Below are 21,411 nucleotides of genomic sequence, written 5' to 3'. Positions count from 1 at the left end.
CAAAATAGAAATACCATTTGACCCAGGAATTCCACTCCTAGGAATTTACCCTAAGAATGCAGCAGCCCAGTTTGAAAAAGACAGATGCACCCCTATGTTTATCACAGCACTATTCACAATAGCCAAGAAATGGAAGCAGCTTAAGTGTCCATCAGTAGATGAATGGATAAAGAAGATGTACATATACACAATGGAATATTATTCAGCCATAAGAAGAAAACAAATCCTACCATTTGCAGCAACATGTATGGAGTTAGAGAGTATTATGCTTAGTGAAATAAGCCAGGTGGAGAAAGACAATTATCAAATGATTTCTCTCATCTGTGGAGTATAAGAACAAAGAAAAAAACTGAAGGAACAAAACAGCAGCAGAATCACAGAACCCAAGAATGGACTAACAGTTGCCAAAGGGAAAGGGACTGGGGAGGATGGGTGGGAAGCGAGGGATAAGGGGAAAAAAGGGGCATTACTATTAGCAGACACAATGTAGTGGGGCGCACGGGGAGGGTTGTACAACACAGAGAAGACAAGTAGTGATTCCATAGCATCTTACTATGCTGATGGACAGTGACTGTAATGGGTATGTGGTGGGGACTTGATGATGGGGCGAGTCTAGTAACCATAATGTTGCTCATGTAATTGTAGATTAGTGATACCAAAAAAAAAAAAGATAAGCAGATCTTGTAGTGTATGGGGCTTATAACAAGGAAATGGCAGTTATCATATGTTATACCTCTGATAGAGAAAATACAGGGTGTTTTGAGAGTATAAAGAGGGAATTCCCAACCCAAACTTGGAGGTTTAGAGATTTCCCAGAGAAAGTAATCACAAAGCCAAATCCTAAGAGGTGTTTAGCCAGGTTGTCATGGTGGTACATCGGGTAGGAAAGAGAAGGAGGGTGTTCCAAGGCAGAGGGAACGTTTGCAGAAGTACAGAGGTGAGGGGAATAGTGAGTACTGAAGAATTCAAAAATTAAAAAAAAAAATTCACAGATGTCCAGATTCTATTCCTAATTTAAAAAAGTGGAGGTAGTTAGAGAAAACAGGAATAGCACAGAGATGAACTCTTACCCATTAGTGGAAGGGGATATCAGTTAAGGAAGGGGTGGTGTCAACATTTATTTGGAAAAAATGGATTGGAATTCACCAGGCAGAAAAATCATTCTGGGCAGAGCAGGAGGAAGCAGCATCCCAAGAACATGGATGTATGAAACCGCATGGTGTGTCGAGGACGTCACGAGCAGCTCAGGACTCAAGCAGCAGCAGCAGGACTAGAGGATGAAACTTATCTGTAGTTCTCAGCCTCAGCTGCACATGAGAATCACCCGGTCAGCTTTGGGGGCATCAGGGGCCCTCAATGCTCTGACCTTAGTCCTGCCAGTTAGAACCACTAGAGGTGGACCGTGGCAGTAATTTTTTTCTTTTTAAAAAAAGCCATGTGACAAAGGACATCATCAACAAAATGAAAAGGCATCCTACAGTATGGGAGAATATATTTGTAAATGACATATCCGACAAGGGGTTAACATCCAAAATATATAAAGAACTTACACACCTCAACACCCAAAAAGCAAATAACCTGATTAACAAATGGGCAGAGGATATGAAGAGACAGTTCTCCAAAGAAGAAATTCAGATGGCCAACAGGCACATGAAAAGATGCTCCACATCACTAATCATCAGGGAAATGCAAATTAAAACCACAATGAGACATCACCTCACACCAGTAAGGATGGCCAGCATCAAAAAGACTAAGAACAACAAATGCTGGCGAGGATGCAGAGAAAGGGGAACCCTCCTACACTGCTGGTGGGAATGTAAGCTAGTTCAACCATTGTGGAAAGCAATATGGAGGTTCCTCAAAAAACTCAAAATAGAAATACCATTTGACCCCAGAATCCCACTTCTCGGAATATACCCAAAGAATACAACTTCTCAGATTCAAAAAGACATATGCACCCCTATGTTTATCACAGCACTTTTTACAATAGCCAAGATATGGAAGCAACCTAAGTGTCTATCAGTAGATGAATGGATAAAGAAGATGTGGTACATATACACAATGGAATACTATTCAGCCATAAGAGAAAGGAACAAATCCTACCATTTGCAACCACATTGATGGAGCTGGAGGACATTATGCTCAGTGAAATAAGCCAGGCAGAGAAAGACAAATGCCAAATGATTTCCCTCATTGTGGAGTATAACCATGAAGCAAAACTGAAGGAACAAAATGACAGCAGACTCAGAGACTCCAAGAATGAACTAGTGGTTACCAAAGGGGAGGGGTGTGGGAGGACAGGTGGGAGGGAGGGAGAAGGGGACTGAGGGGTATTATGTTTAGTACACATGGTGTGGGGGATCACGGGGAGAACAGTGTAGCACAGAGAAGGGACATAGTGGATCTGTGGCATCTTGCTGCACTGATGGACAGTGACTGCATTGGGGTATGGGTAGGGACTTGGTGGTGTGGGTGAATGTCGTAAACACATTGTTTTTTCATGTGAAACCTTCATGAGAGTGTGTATCAATCATACCTTAATAAAAAATAAAAATAAAAAAAACTATAGACCTATGTAATTGCTAAGATAGATTTCAGGCCCGTTCAGTTGTGTAAGTTATCCTTCAGACAAGATGTTATGCATTTGGTACTGTCCAGAAAACAAGAAATAAAGGATTTCTTTGACACACACACACATACACACAAAATAGCCATGTGATCCCAATGTGCTGTCAGGGTTAAGAACCTTTACTTTGCAAAGTAGACAAGGGCCCTAATGGTCTTAGAGGGCATTAGGTCATTACTGGTCATGGTGAAGATCAGATGAGTGAAAGATTTTCAAATTTTAATATACATTACTGGAGTTTGAAGATGATACTAGTAGGTTTTGTTTGTTAATTTATGCTCTTTGGGTTTTATTTCTCTCCCTCCCCTTTGTATCAATCTAGGTGAGATTAAAAGACTCACTTGTCAGCTCCCTTCAGTTTTGTAAGGCCAAAGATGCCGAGTTAGCTTGGATAGATGGTGTCTTAGACATGAGGGTCTCTAAAGTAGACACAGGAGTTATTTTAGAAGAAGGAGAACTAAAGGATGATGGAGAAGACTCAGAAATGCCAGTGGACGCTCCTTCAGATTCTAGCGTCATAGCACAACAGAAGGCCATGAAAAGTCTGTTTGGAGATGACGAGAAAGAAACAGGTGAAGAAAGTGAGGTCATTCCTACTTTGGAACCCTTGCCACCTCATGAGGTAAAAAAAACAAACAAACCTGTGCTGCTTCTCTCTCCCTTAATTTTTCATCCTTCGAATTTTCCTTTTTTGTGTTTAACCATTTAAAATATGGGTCATGTAGCCCTTCAGAGTTTTTAAGAAGATTACTTAAGATGTTTATGTGTGTGCATGTGTGTGTGTGTGTGTGTGTGTGTGTCCTATACAGCTAGGGAATAACGGTTTAAAGGAAACTTTTAGCAAATTTGTAAGATACGTAATTGTTTCATGATTTGTTTCTTCAGTATGGGTCTTTAAATACTAAGTTTGATGATCTGTGAGGATCACCTACCTGCTTTCAATCATGAAATTTATACTTTTCTAAGAACATCTTACTCTTATATTCCATTTTTGTTGTCAATTTCAGTTTAAATCTCATTTGGTTTTGATATGATTATAAATCTTTTATTAAGTATAGATGTAATTCTAGTCTAGATATAGATGTTCTCAGGAGATATCTAGTTAATTGGCAAAGATTGCAGGTGATTAACTTACTGTGATACTAAAACTTAGGAGTCCTGCCTGCATGTCACGTGATGTCTTCAAGCCTGTCGGTGTAGTACCAACTAGAGAGACAGCCTCTATCACTGGATCCCCTTCTAGTACTACTCTTGAAATTAGGAGGAAGAATTAGAATCTTTTTCTTTTGAAGAGCTAGCACTCTTCCAAGCAATTTCAGAGTAGCGGCATTAAGTTGAACCACTTGCCTTTATGATTCTGAAGCCCATGGCATCCATTGCATTTGCCTGAAGTGGCGAGGAAAAGTGAAAGTAGCATCAGAGAATTATCCTCTGAACTAAGCAGAGGATCTGGAAAATGAATTTTTGGTTCAGTTCTACCTACTGGCACTCTAGGTGACCTCCTCAGGCAAGTGCGTGACTGAAGAGCATAACATTACCAAAGTCTCTATGTTATTAGGAGGTATGACTAACAAAATTGATTTTTGAAACATTCAGAAAATGTGAAGGGCTTTGTAATGTTAAATAATGAGGTAAAATCCAGAATAACAACTTGGAATGTGATAACCCACTCTTAAAATAATCTGTCAAAGGACGTCACAGAGTAATAGAAAATATCTTCAATATCATGTGTTATTTCACTTTATTCTATACAACTGTGTGTCTCGTGGGTTTTTTTGAAGTTATTCTTTCCCCTTTAACCTTATCTAAGGTTCCTGGACATCAATCAGTTTTTATGAATGAACCAAGACTGTCAGACTTCAAACAAGTTCTTTTACGGGAGGGGATTCAAGCTGAATTTGTAGGAGGTGTACTTGTTTGCAACAATCAAGTAGCAGTCCGTAGAGTAAGTATGTTTTTAATAAGGACTGAACTGAGCAAATGCTTCTGATGTTTTGTCATTTCGAATACTGTAATTCTGGATTGGTAATCTCACAAACTGAAGATCAGTAATTTATATTCATAATGATGACCTTGAAGGCTTGTAAAAGTGACTCAAAGAAATGATACAATTTTATTATAAACTTTATTATTTGAATCCTGGCATGTCTATAAAATTCATGACTTGAATGTTATATCCATATTCTGTGAATCAGAGCAACCCATTTCTGGACCAATCATAAAATAATCTCGTTAATATATTTTAGTTATTATGTCTGCATATTAATGAGTAGAAAATGTACTAAATAACTTTTTTTTTTAACTTGGTTTCTAGACGGAAACTGGACGCATTGGATTAGAAGGATGCCTTTGTCAAGATTTTTATAGGATAAGAGACCTTTTATATGAACAGTATGCCATTGTATGAAGGACTTGATGTCAGGAAATACCTGTTTGACCTTTCTAAGAAAAAAGGATTATCTTATTCTAACCTTTTGTTTTTCTGTTTTGTAACATACAAAAAGAATTTCCAAAATAATTTAACATGTGCTAGATTTTTAAAAAATGTAAATAAAGACCATTTTGCTAATGCTCAAATGAGCATATGTACCTTTGGGCTTTTTCAGAGCACTGAAGCCCCTGACAAGGGCACAGGCCCAAGAGTTGAAGGTGACAGGTCCCCTTTACAGACCCCTTACAGAAGGGCTTTTTACTTGAATAAAGCAATGCAATTTAGGAAACCAGTTCATGGCCTTAGAGAAATATGTTTGCATGACTTCTTGCAAACTTTAAAAAATTTTCTGGAATGAAAAGTGAGAATTATTTGCAAAAGATGTGCTGTAAAAAAAACATAAAACATTTTTTTGAGGCTTATCTATTTAAAGAACAAAGAGTATGTGATACAACTCTTCTTTTCAATTCTAATATGCAGTTGTCTTCACATGGAGCATATCTACTCCATGCCCCTATGTCCTAGCGATTTACTCTACTGTGACATAGTGCACATTTGGTTCAGAAATGAGTTTTTATTTCTATTTCTTGTTTTATGAAGATCTGTTCGTCAGTTTGAATTATAAACCACATATGAATAGACATAACTTCGTGATGTGTTAGTCTTATTAGTTCTTCATACATTTTAGATGCATCTTGACTCTCAGCTAGGGTACCGTATTGGAAACTGTTTGGTGCTGTTGATTAAGGAAACAAATGTTGGACCTCACCTTTTATAAGGTAACGGCATAATTTAATTAAAAGTATAAGTGTTTTCACCTCTTAGGCTTGCTCTCCCCTTAGATTGTCCAAGCAGTAGTTAGATTTTATACACATTTGTACAAAAATAATACTGAAGTTGGATAAAGTCATCTTTTCTGTGTTCATAATTTTCTTGAGGCTAGCAGCCCTTATACAGTATAAACCACTTCTGTGAGAGTAAAAACTGAATATATGCAACCTTCATTGAACTTAAAAATGAAAATCATGTCACCCTATTGGAATCTGTTGATGTTTTTTTAGAATATAGCTGAATGATGGCAGTCCTTGATGTTTATGTCTTAAATATTTAAGCCCTGTTTTTAACACTTAGCATTTTTAGGACGATCAGTCTTTTTGTTTAACTTAAATGGAACCATGTATACTACAACCCAGTGATATCAGACTAGAATTAATATTTCATTCTTTTCCAGATGCTTACAAAGCTTTTATTGTGGATTATAGGGCTAAGGCAAAGTTTACAGCCTTCCGATGCTGAAAACTAGGCATACAAAACAATGTTATGGAAAATGAAGTTAGAGAAAATGTTTTCTTTGTAGAGCTTTGAAGAAATTTCACTGAAACTCTCATTACTGAATAGAGTAAATCTAGAATCCTATTTGTATTCCAAGAGAAAGAAAGTCTGCATTTGTTTCATGGCTTAAAGCATCTGGTGATACATACTGCATTGTAATACCGATACTGAAAAATTGTTTCTTGAATAGCCTATGAACTATGAACAGGAATTAAATCTTAAAGTACTTCAACAAGATGGCTGTGCTAACTAATGTCATTGCAGGTGCAATGCTTTTCTCTGTTTTCTAAATGACAATATCACTAAAATTTCTAAATAAAGGCATTTGTTTAGCTTCAGTTGCTTAAGAAAAATGTAAGTTTAAAAAAGGACTATGGGATAAATCATAAATTCAGAGGAACTTTCAGATCTTTACTATTTAGAAGCAAAATAAATATAAGTGGACTGTCAGCTGATAGCTGTAAATAATTTGATTAAAAATAAATTTTGCTATGGTATCTGTTGTAGTGGGCTTATAAATGTCATATATCACTGCAGACTTTTCTGAACCAGTAGGTGGTCTGAAGCATAAGTGAGGAAAAAAATTTTCTAAAGAAGGTCATTGCCGTTTTTAAAAGTTGAGATCTGATTCACATACCATAAAATTCAGTCTTTTAAAAGGTATAGTTCATTGTTTTTTTAGTATATTTACTGAGTTGTGCAACCCACTATCTAATTCCAGAATACTGTCATCACTCCAAAAAAGAAACTATGTACCCATTAGCAGTCACTCCCCATTCTCTCTTCTTCCTAGCTCCAGGCAACCATTAATCTATTTCCTGTTTCTATTAATTTGCCCATTTTGGATATTTTATAAAAATAGAAGCATATAATATATTGCCTTTTGTATGACTTCTTTCACTTTATATATTTTCAAGATCCATTAGTGCTGTAGCATATATCAGTATTCTTTATATGGCTGAGTAATATTCCATTATGTAGCTATACCACATTTTGTTTATCTATTTATCAGTTGGTGGACATTTGGGTTCTTTCCACTTTTTGGTTATTGTGAATAATGCTGCTGCGAACATCGTGTACAAGTCTTTTATATGGACATATGTTTGCAGGTTTCATGGACTTATACTGAAGAGTAGAGTTGCTGGATCATATGGTAACTCTGTGTAACCTTTTGAGAAAGTGCCACAATGTTTTCCAAAAGGGTTGCACTATTCTACATTCCCCCTAGCAGTGTATGAGGGTTCCAATTTCTCCATGTCCTTGGCAACGCTTCTTACTCACCATCTTTATTTTAAGCATCCTAGTGTGTGTGAAAAGTATTTCATTGTGGTTTTGATTTGCATTTCCCTAATGACTAATGATGTTGAAAATCTTTTCTGTCCTTATTGGCCGTTTCTTTGGAGAAATATCTGTTAGATCCTTTGCCTGTATTTGAGTTGGGTAATTTATCTTTTTATTGTTGAATTATAAGAGTTTCTTAAACATAACCTGGATAGTAAATCCTTATCAGTTATGATTTAAAAATATTTTCTCCCATTCCATGTGTTTATTCTCTTTCTTGATAGTGTCCTTTGAAACACAAAAGTTTTCATTTTGATAAAGTCTGATTTACCTGTTTTTTGCCTTTGGTTCCTGTGTTATTGTTGTCGTATCTTAGAAACCATTGCTTCATCCAAGGTCACAAAGATTTTATCTGTTTTTTCCCTAAGAGTTTTACAATTTTAGCTCTTATTTTTAAGTCTTTGATCCATTTTTACTTAATTTTTTATATATGATATAAGGTAGGGGGTCCAATTTTATTCTTTTGCATGTGGATATCCAGTTGTCCCAGCATTGTTTGTTGAAAAGACTTTATTTTCTCATCAAATTTTCTTACCACCTTTATCAAAAATCAGTTGCCCTTAAACAGTGAGTTTGTTCTTGGACTCAGAATTCTATTTCAATATTCTGTATATTCTGTCCTTATGTCAGTACTGCATTGTCTTGATTATTGTAACTTTGTATTACGTTTTGAAATCAGCAAGTATGAGTCCTCTAATTTTGTTCTGTTTCAGGATTATTTTTGCTATTCTGGTTCCCTCATGTTTCCATATCAGCTGACCAGTTTCCGCAAAAAAGCTACCACGGGGGAAAAAGAGGATGAACTTCACAACTTAAAATCTTAAAATGCTATGACTGAGAAGGGACTGTAATATTCATCTAGTTCAACACATTTATTTTAGTATTGAATGAATGAGCCTATGGAAGGGAAGGAATTTGCTTGAGAGCCACGTAGCTAGTCAGAGAAAGAGTTGGAATTGGAACCCAGCCTCATAGAATCCATCATTCAGTACTAAATTCATTACTAAACAAATGAATGTAGAATGCTTGTGGAATCCATTCAATACTAAAATGTGTGTGGAACAAGATTCTACAGTCCCTCTCAGCCATATCATTCTGAGATTTTAAGCTGTAAATTCCAACTTTTTTTCTTCCTGCACTGCTGGCTGCTTAGTTCCTTAGTTATGTTACTTTGCTTAGGGTAATACATTCAGCTTCTGTGCTCTAAGAAGGGCACTTGGCAACTGTTACTTGAGATAAATGGCATGAGAGAGAACTTCCATTTTATGTGATGGCCAGGAAAGGTGGAGAGAAAGGGTAAATGTCACCTTCTGTACTTTTCTTTAGTTGTAGGTTTCTTAGAGTTTTATCACAAGGGTATTGTCCTTTTCATATCAATGAACAGATTACCACTCAAGGCAAAGGAGATAAGTAGTGGTTGAATAAAAAATTATTCAACATTAGACTGTAATTAAAAGTAGTCAAATATACCAGAAATCATAAAGATACTCTAATTTCCAAAATCATCGGTAAGTCATGGTTCAGGTTATATTTTTTCATAATTAAGTATCAAAGGACATAAGTCTCCAGTGAATTTATGTAAATCCCTTGTCAGTTACAAGAAAAAGCTAACTTTCCTTAATGTACAGGATTCATATTCCTAAGATTTTTCAGTATCTGATATTTGTGATTTTTTTTCAAGGAAGCAAACTATTGCAGGAAGAAAGAAGAATGTTTAATGAGGAAGATTCAGTGCATTGTGCATTTTTAACTATTGAGCAGAATTTTATCATCTATTTTATTGGCCATTAAGGAAAGTTTCTCTCATTTATTTCAACTGTTCCTTTGAATAGTTTTACCTAAGATAATGAAACCACTGAACAGAGATTTTTCTGGTAGTACAAAAGCCAGTATAATAAATTCCTAATAGCTGAAAGAACACTTGGTTTTTTAAACTTATTTTGAAATAACTTTAAACTGACAGAAGTGGTAGAAGAACATTTGAAAAGATCCTGTATATCCTTCCCCTAGATTCTCTTGAACGTTTGCCACACTTACCTTATCATTCCATCTACATAGACATAATATTTTTTTAAGTATTTGTTCATCAGTGCGGTGGTTATGATGTCCCATTAGCCCTCAACATTTCAATATGTATTTGTTGAAAATAAGGACTCTCCTGCCTAACTACAGTACTTCCATCAAAATCAGGAAACCAACCTTGTTAAAATTCTATCATTTAATCCACAAAGCCCATTCAGATGTTACTGATTTCTCCAGAAATGTCCTTTCAGTAACATGTTCCTGTTTGGTTTGGTCCAGAACAATGCATGCATTGAGTTATGTTTTCCCTTCAGTCTTCTTCGATCTGAAGCACTTCCTCAGTTTTTCCTTGTTTTTTTATAACCTCAACCTGTTTTAAGACTGCTGGCCACTTTGTAGGATGACCCTTACTTTGGGTTGTTTGATGTTTGCTCCTGATTAGATTCAGGGTTGAAGTTCTGACAGGAACACCACCAGAGAAGGGAAACTGTTCTCTGCATTATCATCAGGAGGCAGTCGTAACATCAGTTTTTCCCATTGGTGGTGATGTTTATTTTTTATGGTTATGTCTGTAAGGCTTCTGTGAAGTTAATGAATATTTTGTATTAATTAATGAGAAGTAAGTATTTTGTGGGGAGCTACTTGAGACTATATCGATATCCTATTCTTTATAAATTTTCATCTTCTAGTTTTAGGATTCATTGATGATTCTTGTCTGAGTCAGTTATTGCCAAATGGTGATTTTGTAAATACACTATTGCTTCTGCATTTAATTGGCATTAGTGTGAGCACTTTCTCTTCTCCCTCATTCATTTATTCATTTGTTATTTATGTCAGTATGGAATACGGATTCTGTTCTATAATCTACAAACTGTCATGATTTATTTTGATGCTGCAGTTGTCCTAGATTGGCTGTGAGGAGCACCTCCAAACTGGCTTCTGTGTTCATGTGACAGGTTCTCAAGTTCTTTTTTAATCGTGGTAAAAACACATAACAATTGTACCGTCATAACCATTTTTAAGCATACAGTTCAGGAGTGTTAAGTATATTCACGTTGTTGTGCAACAGATTTCTAGAATTTTTCATCTTACGACACTGCAACTATACCCACTGAACACTGACCCCCCCACTGCCTGCCCTCACTCCTCATCACTCCAGCCCCTGGTAGCCATCTTTGTACCACTTGCTGTTCCTATGATGTTGACTAGATAATCAGTGGAGTCATACAGTATTTGTTCTTTTGTGACTGGCTTCTTTCACTTTACGTAATGTCCTCAGGGTTCATCCATGTTGTAGCATATGACAGGATTTCCTTCCTTTTTAAGGCTGCATGGTATTTTGTTGTATGGAAATGCTACGTTTTTTAATCCATTCATCTGTTGATGGGCATTTGGTTGCACCCACCACTTCGTTGTTGTGAATCATGCTGCACTGAACATTGGGTGTGCAAATATCTCTTTGAGATCCTGACTTTAGTCCTTTTGGATATATATCCAGTGGGATTGCTGGGTCATATGGTAATTCTAGTTTTAATTTTTCAAGGAACTTCTGGCTATTTTCCACAATGGTGCACGTGCCCATGGGACTGAGCACTCTTTACTCTCAGACACCATGTGATGTTCCAGGTTCCATCTTGTGTTTTCCCACAACCCCAGGCCTAGATTCAACCGTTTCTCCAAAAAGTCTTGTTTCACTTTAGTGGAGAATGGTATTTAGAACCGACATCTGGGTGCTAGTGTGCTCATTGCCACTATGGTGTCGTTGCTCCGAGGTCTTTTCAGTGGGCAAGTAGGAACTACATCTGTGCTTGTGTCCTCATTCCCCCGTCTGTATTAATATAAAACACAAGTTCACTCTGATACCCAACTCCACTTCTAGTCTAAAAAGTTCATTCTAGTCTTCTTTCTTTCCAGTTTTGTACCTCCTTTAACCTATGGTAAAAAAATGGGGCTCCCACAATCCTCAGTATGTTCACTTTTTGTTCACTCCCCCTGTGACTACCCAGCCTCCTGACCGTGGACTGGCTGCTTTGCTCCAAGCCCTCTGTGTGCGGCTGCTACAAGGACTGAGTTTCCTTCCGTTCCCCAATCTATGGCAGCACCTGCCAACTGAACCCTCTAGTAGGTATTTAAAGAGGACACCTTTGGCTCAGATGGCAGTGCCACAAAAAGGCGTTCTGTTCCAGTTTACGTGGTGCTGTAGCAATAAACATAGATTCCAGAGGTTTCTACTTTGAATAAGACTGTATAGTATTTGGGTGTTTGTCTTGGTTTTTTTGTTACAATATTTTCCTTATTACTTTGTACTCTAGTAAAGCCAGGCAAAGTAATGGTCCCTGAGGAGTGGGGTTAGTGGAGGGGAGTATGAAAAGGAAGGTGGAAACCCAGTCTTGAGGGGAATAATGGGTGTGGTGGAAGGACGCCACACAGTAGCATTCATAATCCAAAATGCTCTTTAAGCTTAAACACGCTGGCAGTTAAAGATGTTAAATTCTGTGTTAATACTATTTTATAACGTCCTTGTAAAAAATGTTGCCTGTCAGTTCATCATTTGGATCATCCACCCCCTTAACTCTTGTCTTAGGAGTGTCAGGACCAGGTTCACTTTATTGAGGTGTTCTTTTATCAAACAGTCAGCAGTCTTCAATCCTAACAATTTGTAGTGGGAGGAATAATATCATACCTCTGGACAAATGATTCCCTTAGTAAGCTCAGGATAGAGTCCGGTTATGTAACAAGTGTGGGAACCTGTATAATAATTATGAGAACTTCTTCCTACTTGTGGGAAAATGGAGTCAGTGGCCACAATTATTTCTGTTTTATAGATTTGTTTCACCTAATGAGAATAATTGCTCAGGTGGTTTTTTAAAATAACTGAACCCCTAGCTCTAGTAGCTGATACTGAGTGTTTTCTGTTTCTATGAAGTACTGTGCCGAGTACTTCACAGGCATTGTCCCATCTAATCACAGTGATTGTGGGTAGAATGGGCCCTGTTACTACTCCTTTTTATGGGTAAGGAAACTGAAGCTTAAGGTCCATCATTAGTTCTCCAGTTCTTAGTCATTACAGTGTGTACCCGTTTTGATATATTATCAGTTAAAGTTCTTTAGTTTTGAGCAAAATAAGCCATCTCTGGCTAACTTAGGAAAAAAGGAAGTTTATTCCGACAGTAACCCTAGATAACTTGAGATCCAGGTGGCAGTTTTTCAAGGCACCACTAAGGGAATTAATGTAATTTGGGTCCCTCAACATACAAAGTCACAAGAGAAACCCATCATTTGCGTGGCTTTTGTTACATGCTGACTCTCTGATGAGGGGTGGGTACCATGATTGTCAGTCTTACCACAACGCAGATAGGGAGTCTTCACAGAATTTGAGGGGCTATTACCACAGGTTGGGAGAATGGATACTGGGAGGCAAAAACACAACAAATACCTACTCAGTAGGAGCTGCAGCAGTTAAAGAGCACAGGCTCTTGAGTCAAGGACTTCAGAGTCCAAGGCCACCACTTTCAGTGTAGATTCAGTTACTTTATATCAGCACTACAAATATATGGGGATGGTTATTGACCACTTCCTAGGGTCACATGAGATTAAATGACATGAACCATGTAAAGCACATAGTAAGCCCCTCAACACATGTTAGTAATTCAGCACTACTTGCACATACATCGCCTCATTTACTCATTTCAACCCTAAAGGCTGTCATCACCTCTATTTTGACAAAGCAGGATCTGGGGGTGGGATCTAAGTGGTTTACTCAGAATCACACAGTGATTGTAGTGAATTGGGCTCATTTACTGTGCCGCTTGATCTACAAAAAGATGTATGTTTACCCTTTTAGTTCTAGACAAGAGGCCTTTAACTTCTGTGTATTACAGTTTCCTCTAAAACAGTGGAATTTATACCATATGACCTAATGTAGATCTAAGACATTTTTAATTTTAGACATTTTATAAGCCAATTTAAATGTAGCAAACTCTCATTTGGTCAAAGTGGTAATCTAGAGATACTGAGTCTTTTCTCATCTTTATTGCTGCTTTTTTGCTGTTCCCCATAGAGTTACAGAAAACAGGCATCCCTTGGGCAAAAAAATAAGAAATTTCACAGGTTGCATGAGCATCTTATTTATCCAGGAATGCTTCTACATTGGTTCCAAAAAGCTGTCTAAACATTTTCCCATAAAGTCTTTATGGATAAGAGGGAGAGATAGGAGTTGGGTTAAGGTATAGCCAAGTGGGTTTCTAACCCTTCCAAAGCTATTTCTAAAGGCTCATTGATGGATATGTGCTAGTCTGAATTAGTACACTCTGACCTCACCTTAACCTGACTTGACATTTTTATCAATTTTCTGGCTGAAGATATTGGTGGCAAGTTAAGAAAATTTGCAAATGATTGCCATTGGAAGAGGTAGCTCTTGTATGAAAAGACAGAATTAGTATCTACAGGGATCCCCACAATTTGGACAATGGATAAAATCTAAGAAAATGCAAGGTCACCTGCCTTTCTAAACCCATGGCACAAATATATAATGCAGAGAAAATGCCTAGAAGCCTATCTTTAAAAAAAAAGTGTTTTATTGGACTATAAGCTGAATATAAAGTTGGCTGCCAAACAAGGTAATGACTTAGGGCCACATTACTAATAAATTAATGGACTCCAGTTACTCCTGGGATGTTTAAAATAAAGGTGGTGATGGTCCTGTTTCCTTCTGCTGGTAAGACCTTGCTTAGAGCCCATCATTCAGTAAACATTTTTCTCTCAATCTCTTCCCCCCCCTTTTCTTAATCCTCTCTAATAAGTAATAAATGAATATTATAGGAACTTTAGAGGGTAGAAAGTATAAAGAAAACAGGAAAAAGCCCTATACTAAATATAGTACTTATAGTATGTTGGCCTTATTTCCATCTTTTTTCATTGAAATATGTATGTAATTGAAAAGTATATAACTTTTCATTGTGCCTTGAGAGAAAATTTTCCCATGTTTATAAACATCTTTTAATGGCTACAAATACCTCCTCTTACAGTTGTATCATTATTTATTTAGCTCTTCCCAGTTGTTGGATGGGTTCCAGTTTTTCTCTATAACCTGAAATACAGATTTATTCATGAACTCATGCATTATGGTGGTGATGATGCTAGCACATAGTTGCAAGAAGGCAAAATGCCACTTTTTAAGGACGTTAATATCTGAGGGCCAGACGAGAGTAATCACCTTGTTAAATGGCCTGGAAACCGTAGTGCATAGGTACTAAGGATATGGGCTGGAGTGTGCAATAGGGCTCATTTTTGGAAAAGAGTGTACCTTAAAAGGAATGAGCTAAGGATTACTAAAGTCACCTAAGAAGCTGACGATCAAGTAAATTGCTGTGTTCTTCAGTGACCTGGCTTTATGTACTCAATTAAAAAAAACAAAAAACAAATCCACTTTCTTTGGAGAAGAGGCGTTCAATGTCTTCAGCATTGGGCAGCTAAATGAGAACATCAGTTATCTACCCACCACCAACTGTACCAAGGATTTGCTTCCAATGCCAGCATCTTATATGTGAATCATCTACATTTATTTTTCCTTTTGCTTTTTTTTTCTTCTTCCTCTATAGGGCTTGTCTCTCTCAAAATTTTGGGAGACCACATTTGATCCCGACCATCTCAGGGGAGCCAGAACAAAAATTTTTAAAAAGATTTTTAGGAACTGCCATACTCATCATTACCTTATTGCTAGTTATTATTAAAGATATGTTTCACAGTGGGAAAAGGCAGAACTATTGTGGCAACTATTCAAACTCATCCATAGGCATCAGCCTCCAGTAGCCACCCTAAGAAGTACCCATGCTTAAGTCTTGGGCGAATTCTTCATTCCATGCCTTTGGTTTCCTGAAAAGTGAGGGCGAGATTAGCATGTTTAGCTAATCGATTAAGTTGTATTGGTGATCCTATGGAACTTGATGGATGACAGAAATAAATTGTAGTAATAAGGCAGGTTATACAGTATTTAATACACGAGGGAGGGAAAAATGTTTCTATTTAGTTGCTGATCCAGAATGTAAAGGACTAATACTGAACACACGGTGTATCACACACTTGCCCTGCATTACTTTTATTTAATCCTCATGGCAGCCTATACCAGATCTAATAAGTCATCCTCACTTTATATTTGAGGAAGTGAAGACTCAGGCTCAGACTTTTTTTACTAGGTGTCAATCACTAGTAAATGAGAACTAGACCCAGGATACAAATTCAGATTTCTGAGTATTCCAAAGTCCACACTCTTGGACTAGGATATATTAGACTTCAAAAGAGTGACTCCAAACACAGACTGGTGCTAATGCTGCAATAAATAGGTATTCAGGAAGGGAGTATTCAACAAATAGATACTCAGTGATCAGTTGTGTGAATGTGAAGGTATTCAGAAAACAAGCATTATTTTCTATCTTTCAGAGAAGGAAACCTCCGTATTTCTGTCCATTGGATTGAAACTAGCATCTGTCTGTATGTTCCAGGGTTTCATCCTGCCCTTTTCAAAATGACAACAATGTCAGCTAAAGCTGGTATTTAATCTAGAACCATGTGATCTTCCCCTCTTTTAAATGCTTTCACGGCAAGACACTGCCTCACCTGCCCCACTTGGGGAGCATTTTTCTGCTGCCTGTAGAACTGCCCCAGACAGATTTAACATTTTGAGATCTCCACCTTTGAGGTAAAGTAGGGAAAGTACTATGTCAAATGCACATTCAGAAGTGAAGGAAAACCATGAGCTCAGCAAGCAGAGATGCACAAAATGAGCGGGGCTTTGCAGTTGCTGACCTTGACTTCCATTCTAATTCTCTTTCTGGTCATGAAGGCACCAATAACTGAGGAAGAAAGGGATCCTGATTTGGAGGTACTGTATCACAGGCACCTGGCTAGGCATTTTATTACTGATTTTTTTTTTCAATAGCAAACCTGATTTAACACTGGACATCCATGAACACGGAGTAGTTGAGTTAATTATGGTGTCTTCATACCACAGGATTTTTAGCACCTATTTAATTTTAAAATTAAAAAATTTTTAGACATCCAGGAGATTTGTTAGTAGAAGGAGATTTATTAGTGGAGGGTAGCACTTATTTTATAATTTTTTGATTGACAGACTATATATTGACTTAGAAAGATATGTTACATTAAAATGACAAGTTGGTATGACTTCATTTTTGTAAAACCGTATATGCAAATGACTAAGGGAAGATTCGAATCCAGCTCTGCTTTAGAGATTTTTTCCCATTGTTCAGTTCATGAATTTTACTAATTCTTGTCTTGCCTCAGAGAGTACTAAGTCTGAAAGGCAACTGTTTTGGATGTCACATGAAAATTCTCACTCTCCTTTCCTCAGCAAACTTCAGTGCCGGTGTACAGTAGAACTGCAGAGCGGCAGCAGAGGAGGTGATGGGAGAGAAGCGAGGAGGGCGGTGGAGCAGGCTGCAGGGAATGCCCATGGCTTTCATGGCCCTCCCATTGTCCACCCTTTCAACGAGTAGACTCCTGTCTCTGTAGACAGCTCAATGTTAGTTCCATCAATGCCCATCTCATTTGTATCTATGACCCATTAAATCCTTTAAAGATTGTAAAGTCTGGACAAGTTCTGATATCAAATACGGCTTCAGGTGAGACGTTTAAGAGCATGTACACCTGGTTTGGCCCTAGTATTCTGGGTCTTGTCCAACCTTGGTCACCCAAAATTGTTGGAGAGTGTGGTGAGAGTAGGTGAGTGTCTGTAGGAAGAACACTGGAGATTTGGGAGGCTTGGTACTGCTACTTACTGTGGGACTTCTGCCAAGTCTCTGGTCCTTTCTGATCCTCAGTTTATTTGTCTGTTAAATGGACCTGGGGTGAGGTTAGTCTGCATAATGTACAAGGTCCTTTTCTACATTATGATTCTAAGTCATCCAAGTCAAATATGTTGTGGTGCTTAGGGCATGACATGCTATTTTTTAGATGCAAGACACTGGGGAATAGGTAATAAAAGCATGACCTAGCAAATGAATGGCTTTCTGGGTCCCTGTGGCTCTCTTCCTCTACATGGCCTCCCCTTCCTCATTATCATTATATAACCCCGTAGGGAGAAAGCAAATACTACATTAATTCAGCCCACTGTTCTCAGCAAAGGGGAAAGCCACTCACTCACAATATTCAGCACTTGCAACCACCACTCCTTTGTTGGATGGATTTACTATAGATCTCCTCAAACCTGAACTGGGGAAAACCTTTCTTGGATAAATGGTTGAACCCTGGAGGTATCTTCATATTGAAACCACAATTTCTTAATAATAAATAGATTTTATTAATAATTTTCAATGATGGTAAACTTAAAGGCTTCGACCTAACCTCTAATCTTAAAAAGGGTAATTAGCTGGAGTTATTAAAACTCACCATCCCACAGATTTTTGAAAACTCATGTAGGGTGTCAGGAAACATTAATTCCCCTTTCTTCTGCAAAATAACCTAAGCAGATGAGCTGTTCCTTAGACATAGAAGTCAGATAAAGAGCAATGGAGATGATACATCTTTACTGTCCTGTGTAGTCCAACTATTGTCACCCTGAAGTAGGGGACAGAATCTAAAGAAAGCATATTAAAATTTGAGGGAAATGAAATGCATTAATTTATCTGTATCTTTAGAAAAAATAAGAATCCCAAAGAATGGAAAGAAAGGTTAAAAGAGGCTTTTTTTTTTTATTGTGAGGAACTAGGCTAAGAAAGGACACCATTTGGAATTTTTTTTCCAAAAAATACACTAAAACAACTGAAAGATGCTTTGATTAGGAAAATGACCCTAAGACGAATTCATGCCCTATGTAATACGAAATTGCTCCCATCCACTCTGGAACAGTCTGTGGCTTCTGGAATAATCTGTGATCAGAAAATTTAGAAATAGAAATAAGTAATGCCTGTGTTGCACTGTGCTCTCTCTGTCTCATGAATGTTAACCCTCAAGTCACCCCAAAAATGGGGCTATTGCAAGTCAGAATCATTCACTGAAAACTGACTGTATGCAAGGTGCTGGGCTGGTTGACGTGAGGGAGAAGGGAAATCACAGTCCCTGGCATCGACTAGCTATATGTTTGGGAACATAGACACAGCAGTCTCTCAAATAGGTCAGAACTGTATGGATTAGAGAGGTGTGCCCAAGAGCAGGGTGATGCAGAGAAAGGGGGATGCGGGGGAGCACTATTGAGCACCTCCTCCTGGCCAGGGAGCCAGATGGGGCAGGGCCAAGGCAAAGAGAAGTGGAGGCTGCGGGCTGGATGGCCTTCCCTTGGCCTTCCAGCAAACCCCAAGAAAGAACACGAGGAGGCTTGACTGTTGACTTACTGTGTACCTGGGAATTCAACGCTGTGGCTTTTCAGGGGAGGTGGGGGAAGACAACGTGAAACAGGGTAGAATGGGTATTTCTAACGATGCGTAGAAGTTTAGAGCCAAACAGCAGGTTGTCAGTTTAACCATTTTAAGGCATGTTAATGGATTTCTCTCCACCTATGTGCAAACAGGCTGCGGGATCTGAAGTCTGAGATCTGGCTTTGGGATCCAGGACCATGCCTCTCTGCTTCAGTTTTCCCAACTGAATAATGAGAATGGTGAATGCAATAGACTTCTGTAGTTTTTGCCTACCCAGCGACCATTCCCTTCTGTGGTTAGCACCTGGTTTTCCGTGGAGGGACCCACCCCTCTGGCTCTCATGTTATTTGCCTGGAAGGGAAATGACCATTCTCCAGCCACAGCGATTGATTCTGAGTTGGGAATGTGACTCTGGCCAGGGTAGAGAGGCCCAGCAGCAGACTTACTGAAACACTTGTGGGAAAGGACTTTGCTTTCCACTGGGCCGCTACCCTGGTGGGATCTAATCCTGGGGGGTGGAGGTGGTCATTTTTGCTTCTTTGCTACTTCTTGGGGGATAATCTGCTTGAGAATGAAGCACACACAGAATAAAGCTAAAGGTGGAAACAGAAGCAGGGGTGGAAAGAGAGGGGAGTGAGTTATGATGATACTGTTTGAGGTCTACTGAACCCACCCCTTGAATTTCTTATATGATCCAGTGAATTCCCTTTTTTGGTTTGTTTGTTCAAACTAGTTTGAGCTGGTTTTTCTAAAACTTGAAATTTTCTGACTAAAGAGCGCCTACCCCATTAGAACAAAAATCATGAGAACCACACAAGTGTTAGGTTGTTTTCATTTTTCTCTAAACCTAGGCTTTTCTGAGTGCGAACTGTAGATAATACTTGCTCTGCTTACATCATAGGGTCAGTGGGATCAAGAAGGACAGACAGACAAGCCCTTTGAATATCAAAATGCTGTACAACTCTTCAGCTAAATGATTCTTAGTTTTAACTGTTCTCTCAAATCAAGAGTCTTTGGGGAATTGTAAGTAGAATGGAAATGTTGCCAGATCAGAGATATTTTTTCTTTTTTCTTTTTCTTTCCCCTTGGTTTTCAAAATAGGACACCACATTCCTTTTTCAAACTTTCTTTTTTTCTTGCAAGAAAAGCCCTAACCCGGCCCTGAGGAGAGGAGAGCCAGTTGAGTTTGGATTTCTGAAAGTTTCCTATCGAAAGAGGAAGTGACGAAGTACTAGAAAGAAGGAGGGTTTAGGTTGGGTCAGAATTTGCTGGCGCTTGATCTGGAAAATTCTTTAGATATTGAATCTCAGGAGATAGGATGTTTTTGGTTACATATATGAAGACGGGACTGGCAGGACCTGGGGAGCTGGGTTAGGCCTCCAGCGGGGCCTCCCCGGAGCCTCCTTGCCTGCCGCTCTCCCCCGTCTTTCCCCCGCTCCATCCCGCTCTGCCCTTTTCTCTCCATCACTGAGGGACCCTAGGGAAGCCAGGGTCACAGCTAGACATAGTACACCTCTTTAGAGTAAATCTGAAGAAAAAGGACAAGGCTTGTTGAACTTAGCCTGCTCACCCCTCCAACGCAGTCTTCTGTAGATCTTGCAAAGAGAAAAGCAGGACAGGGCCTTCCCAGCTGATAAGTAGGAGGGTTGGGAATGGGGGTCTCCACTCTCCTTCTCTCCCCACACTGGGGCTTGGTCCTTTCTTTCATCCCTGCCCTTCCAGCATTCCTGCTGCCCAGCAACAAGCCCTCCTGTCTGCTCTCTGAGTTCACTGCAACTAGGATCCCAAGCGGGGCTCAAGGCAATGTCTGATGGACAGTAAACACCTCCTATCTACCTGCGGCCCTGCCTGCAAGGCGGGCCCTCCTACTCCTCTACTTGCACGCTTCTCAGGGAGGAGGGCCATGTGGTGGGAAGCATGCAGGGTTCCTTGTCAGAACGTGTGTCAAAACCACTTGCCCTCATTTTCCATGCGTCCTTGAGTGCATAGTGTACACCAAGGTCATGGTTTCTGCACCTGTAAAATGGGGACTCACATTTCATCCATTCCAAGAAGCACATGTTCTCACACTTAACACCTCTGAAAGTGGGATGAGTCTTGAAATTGTGCATCAAACGCTCACCAGTGGCATTTTCCCCTTTTCTTCATGGAGGGCCTTAGTGCTGATGAAAAATGGTCACGTATTTACCTCTTGGGGCTATCGTGTGGGCTGAAATGATCTGTGTAACAGAAAACGGAGTCATCTGTTGTTTCCGCTCTCTACCATCAGCCGGGAGGCTGTTCCCTGG

General features: G+C 38.8%; 1 protein-coding gene across 2 annotated transcripts in view; it reads left to right on the top strand.

The window, feature by feature from the left end:
• CPSF2 (cleavage and polyadenylation specific factor 2) overlaps window positions 1-6,886 on the top strand; it is a 30,725-nt gene extending 23,839 nt beyond the window's left edge. For both annotated transcript variants that reach the window (XM_073241950.1, XM_073241951.1), the window contains exons 14-16: window positions 2,949-3,248; window positions 4,437-4,571; window positions 4,941-6,886. In XM_073241950.1, the coding sequence (XP_073098051.1) occupies window positions 2,949-3,248; window positions 4,437-4,571; window positions 4,941-5,033 (528 nt within the window). In that variant the 3' untranslated portion in view covers window positions 5,034-6,886. The remainder of the gene's footprint in view (window positions 1-2,948; window positions 3,249-4,436; window positions 4,572-4,940) is intronic.
• The last annotated feature ends 14,525 nt before the right edge of the window (window positions 6,887-21,411 follow it).

This window comes from Manis javanica, chromosome 8 (assembly GCF_040802235.1).
Source record: "Manis javanica isolate MJ-LG chromosome 8, MJ_LKY, whole genome shotgun sequence".
Classification (NCBI taxonomy): Eukaryota; Metazoa; Chordata; class Mammalia; order Pholidota; family Manidae; genus Manis; species Manis javanica.
This window is presented reverse-complemented; position numbering and strand designations above follow the sequence as displayed.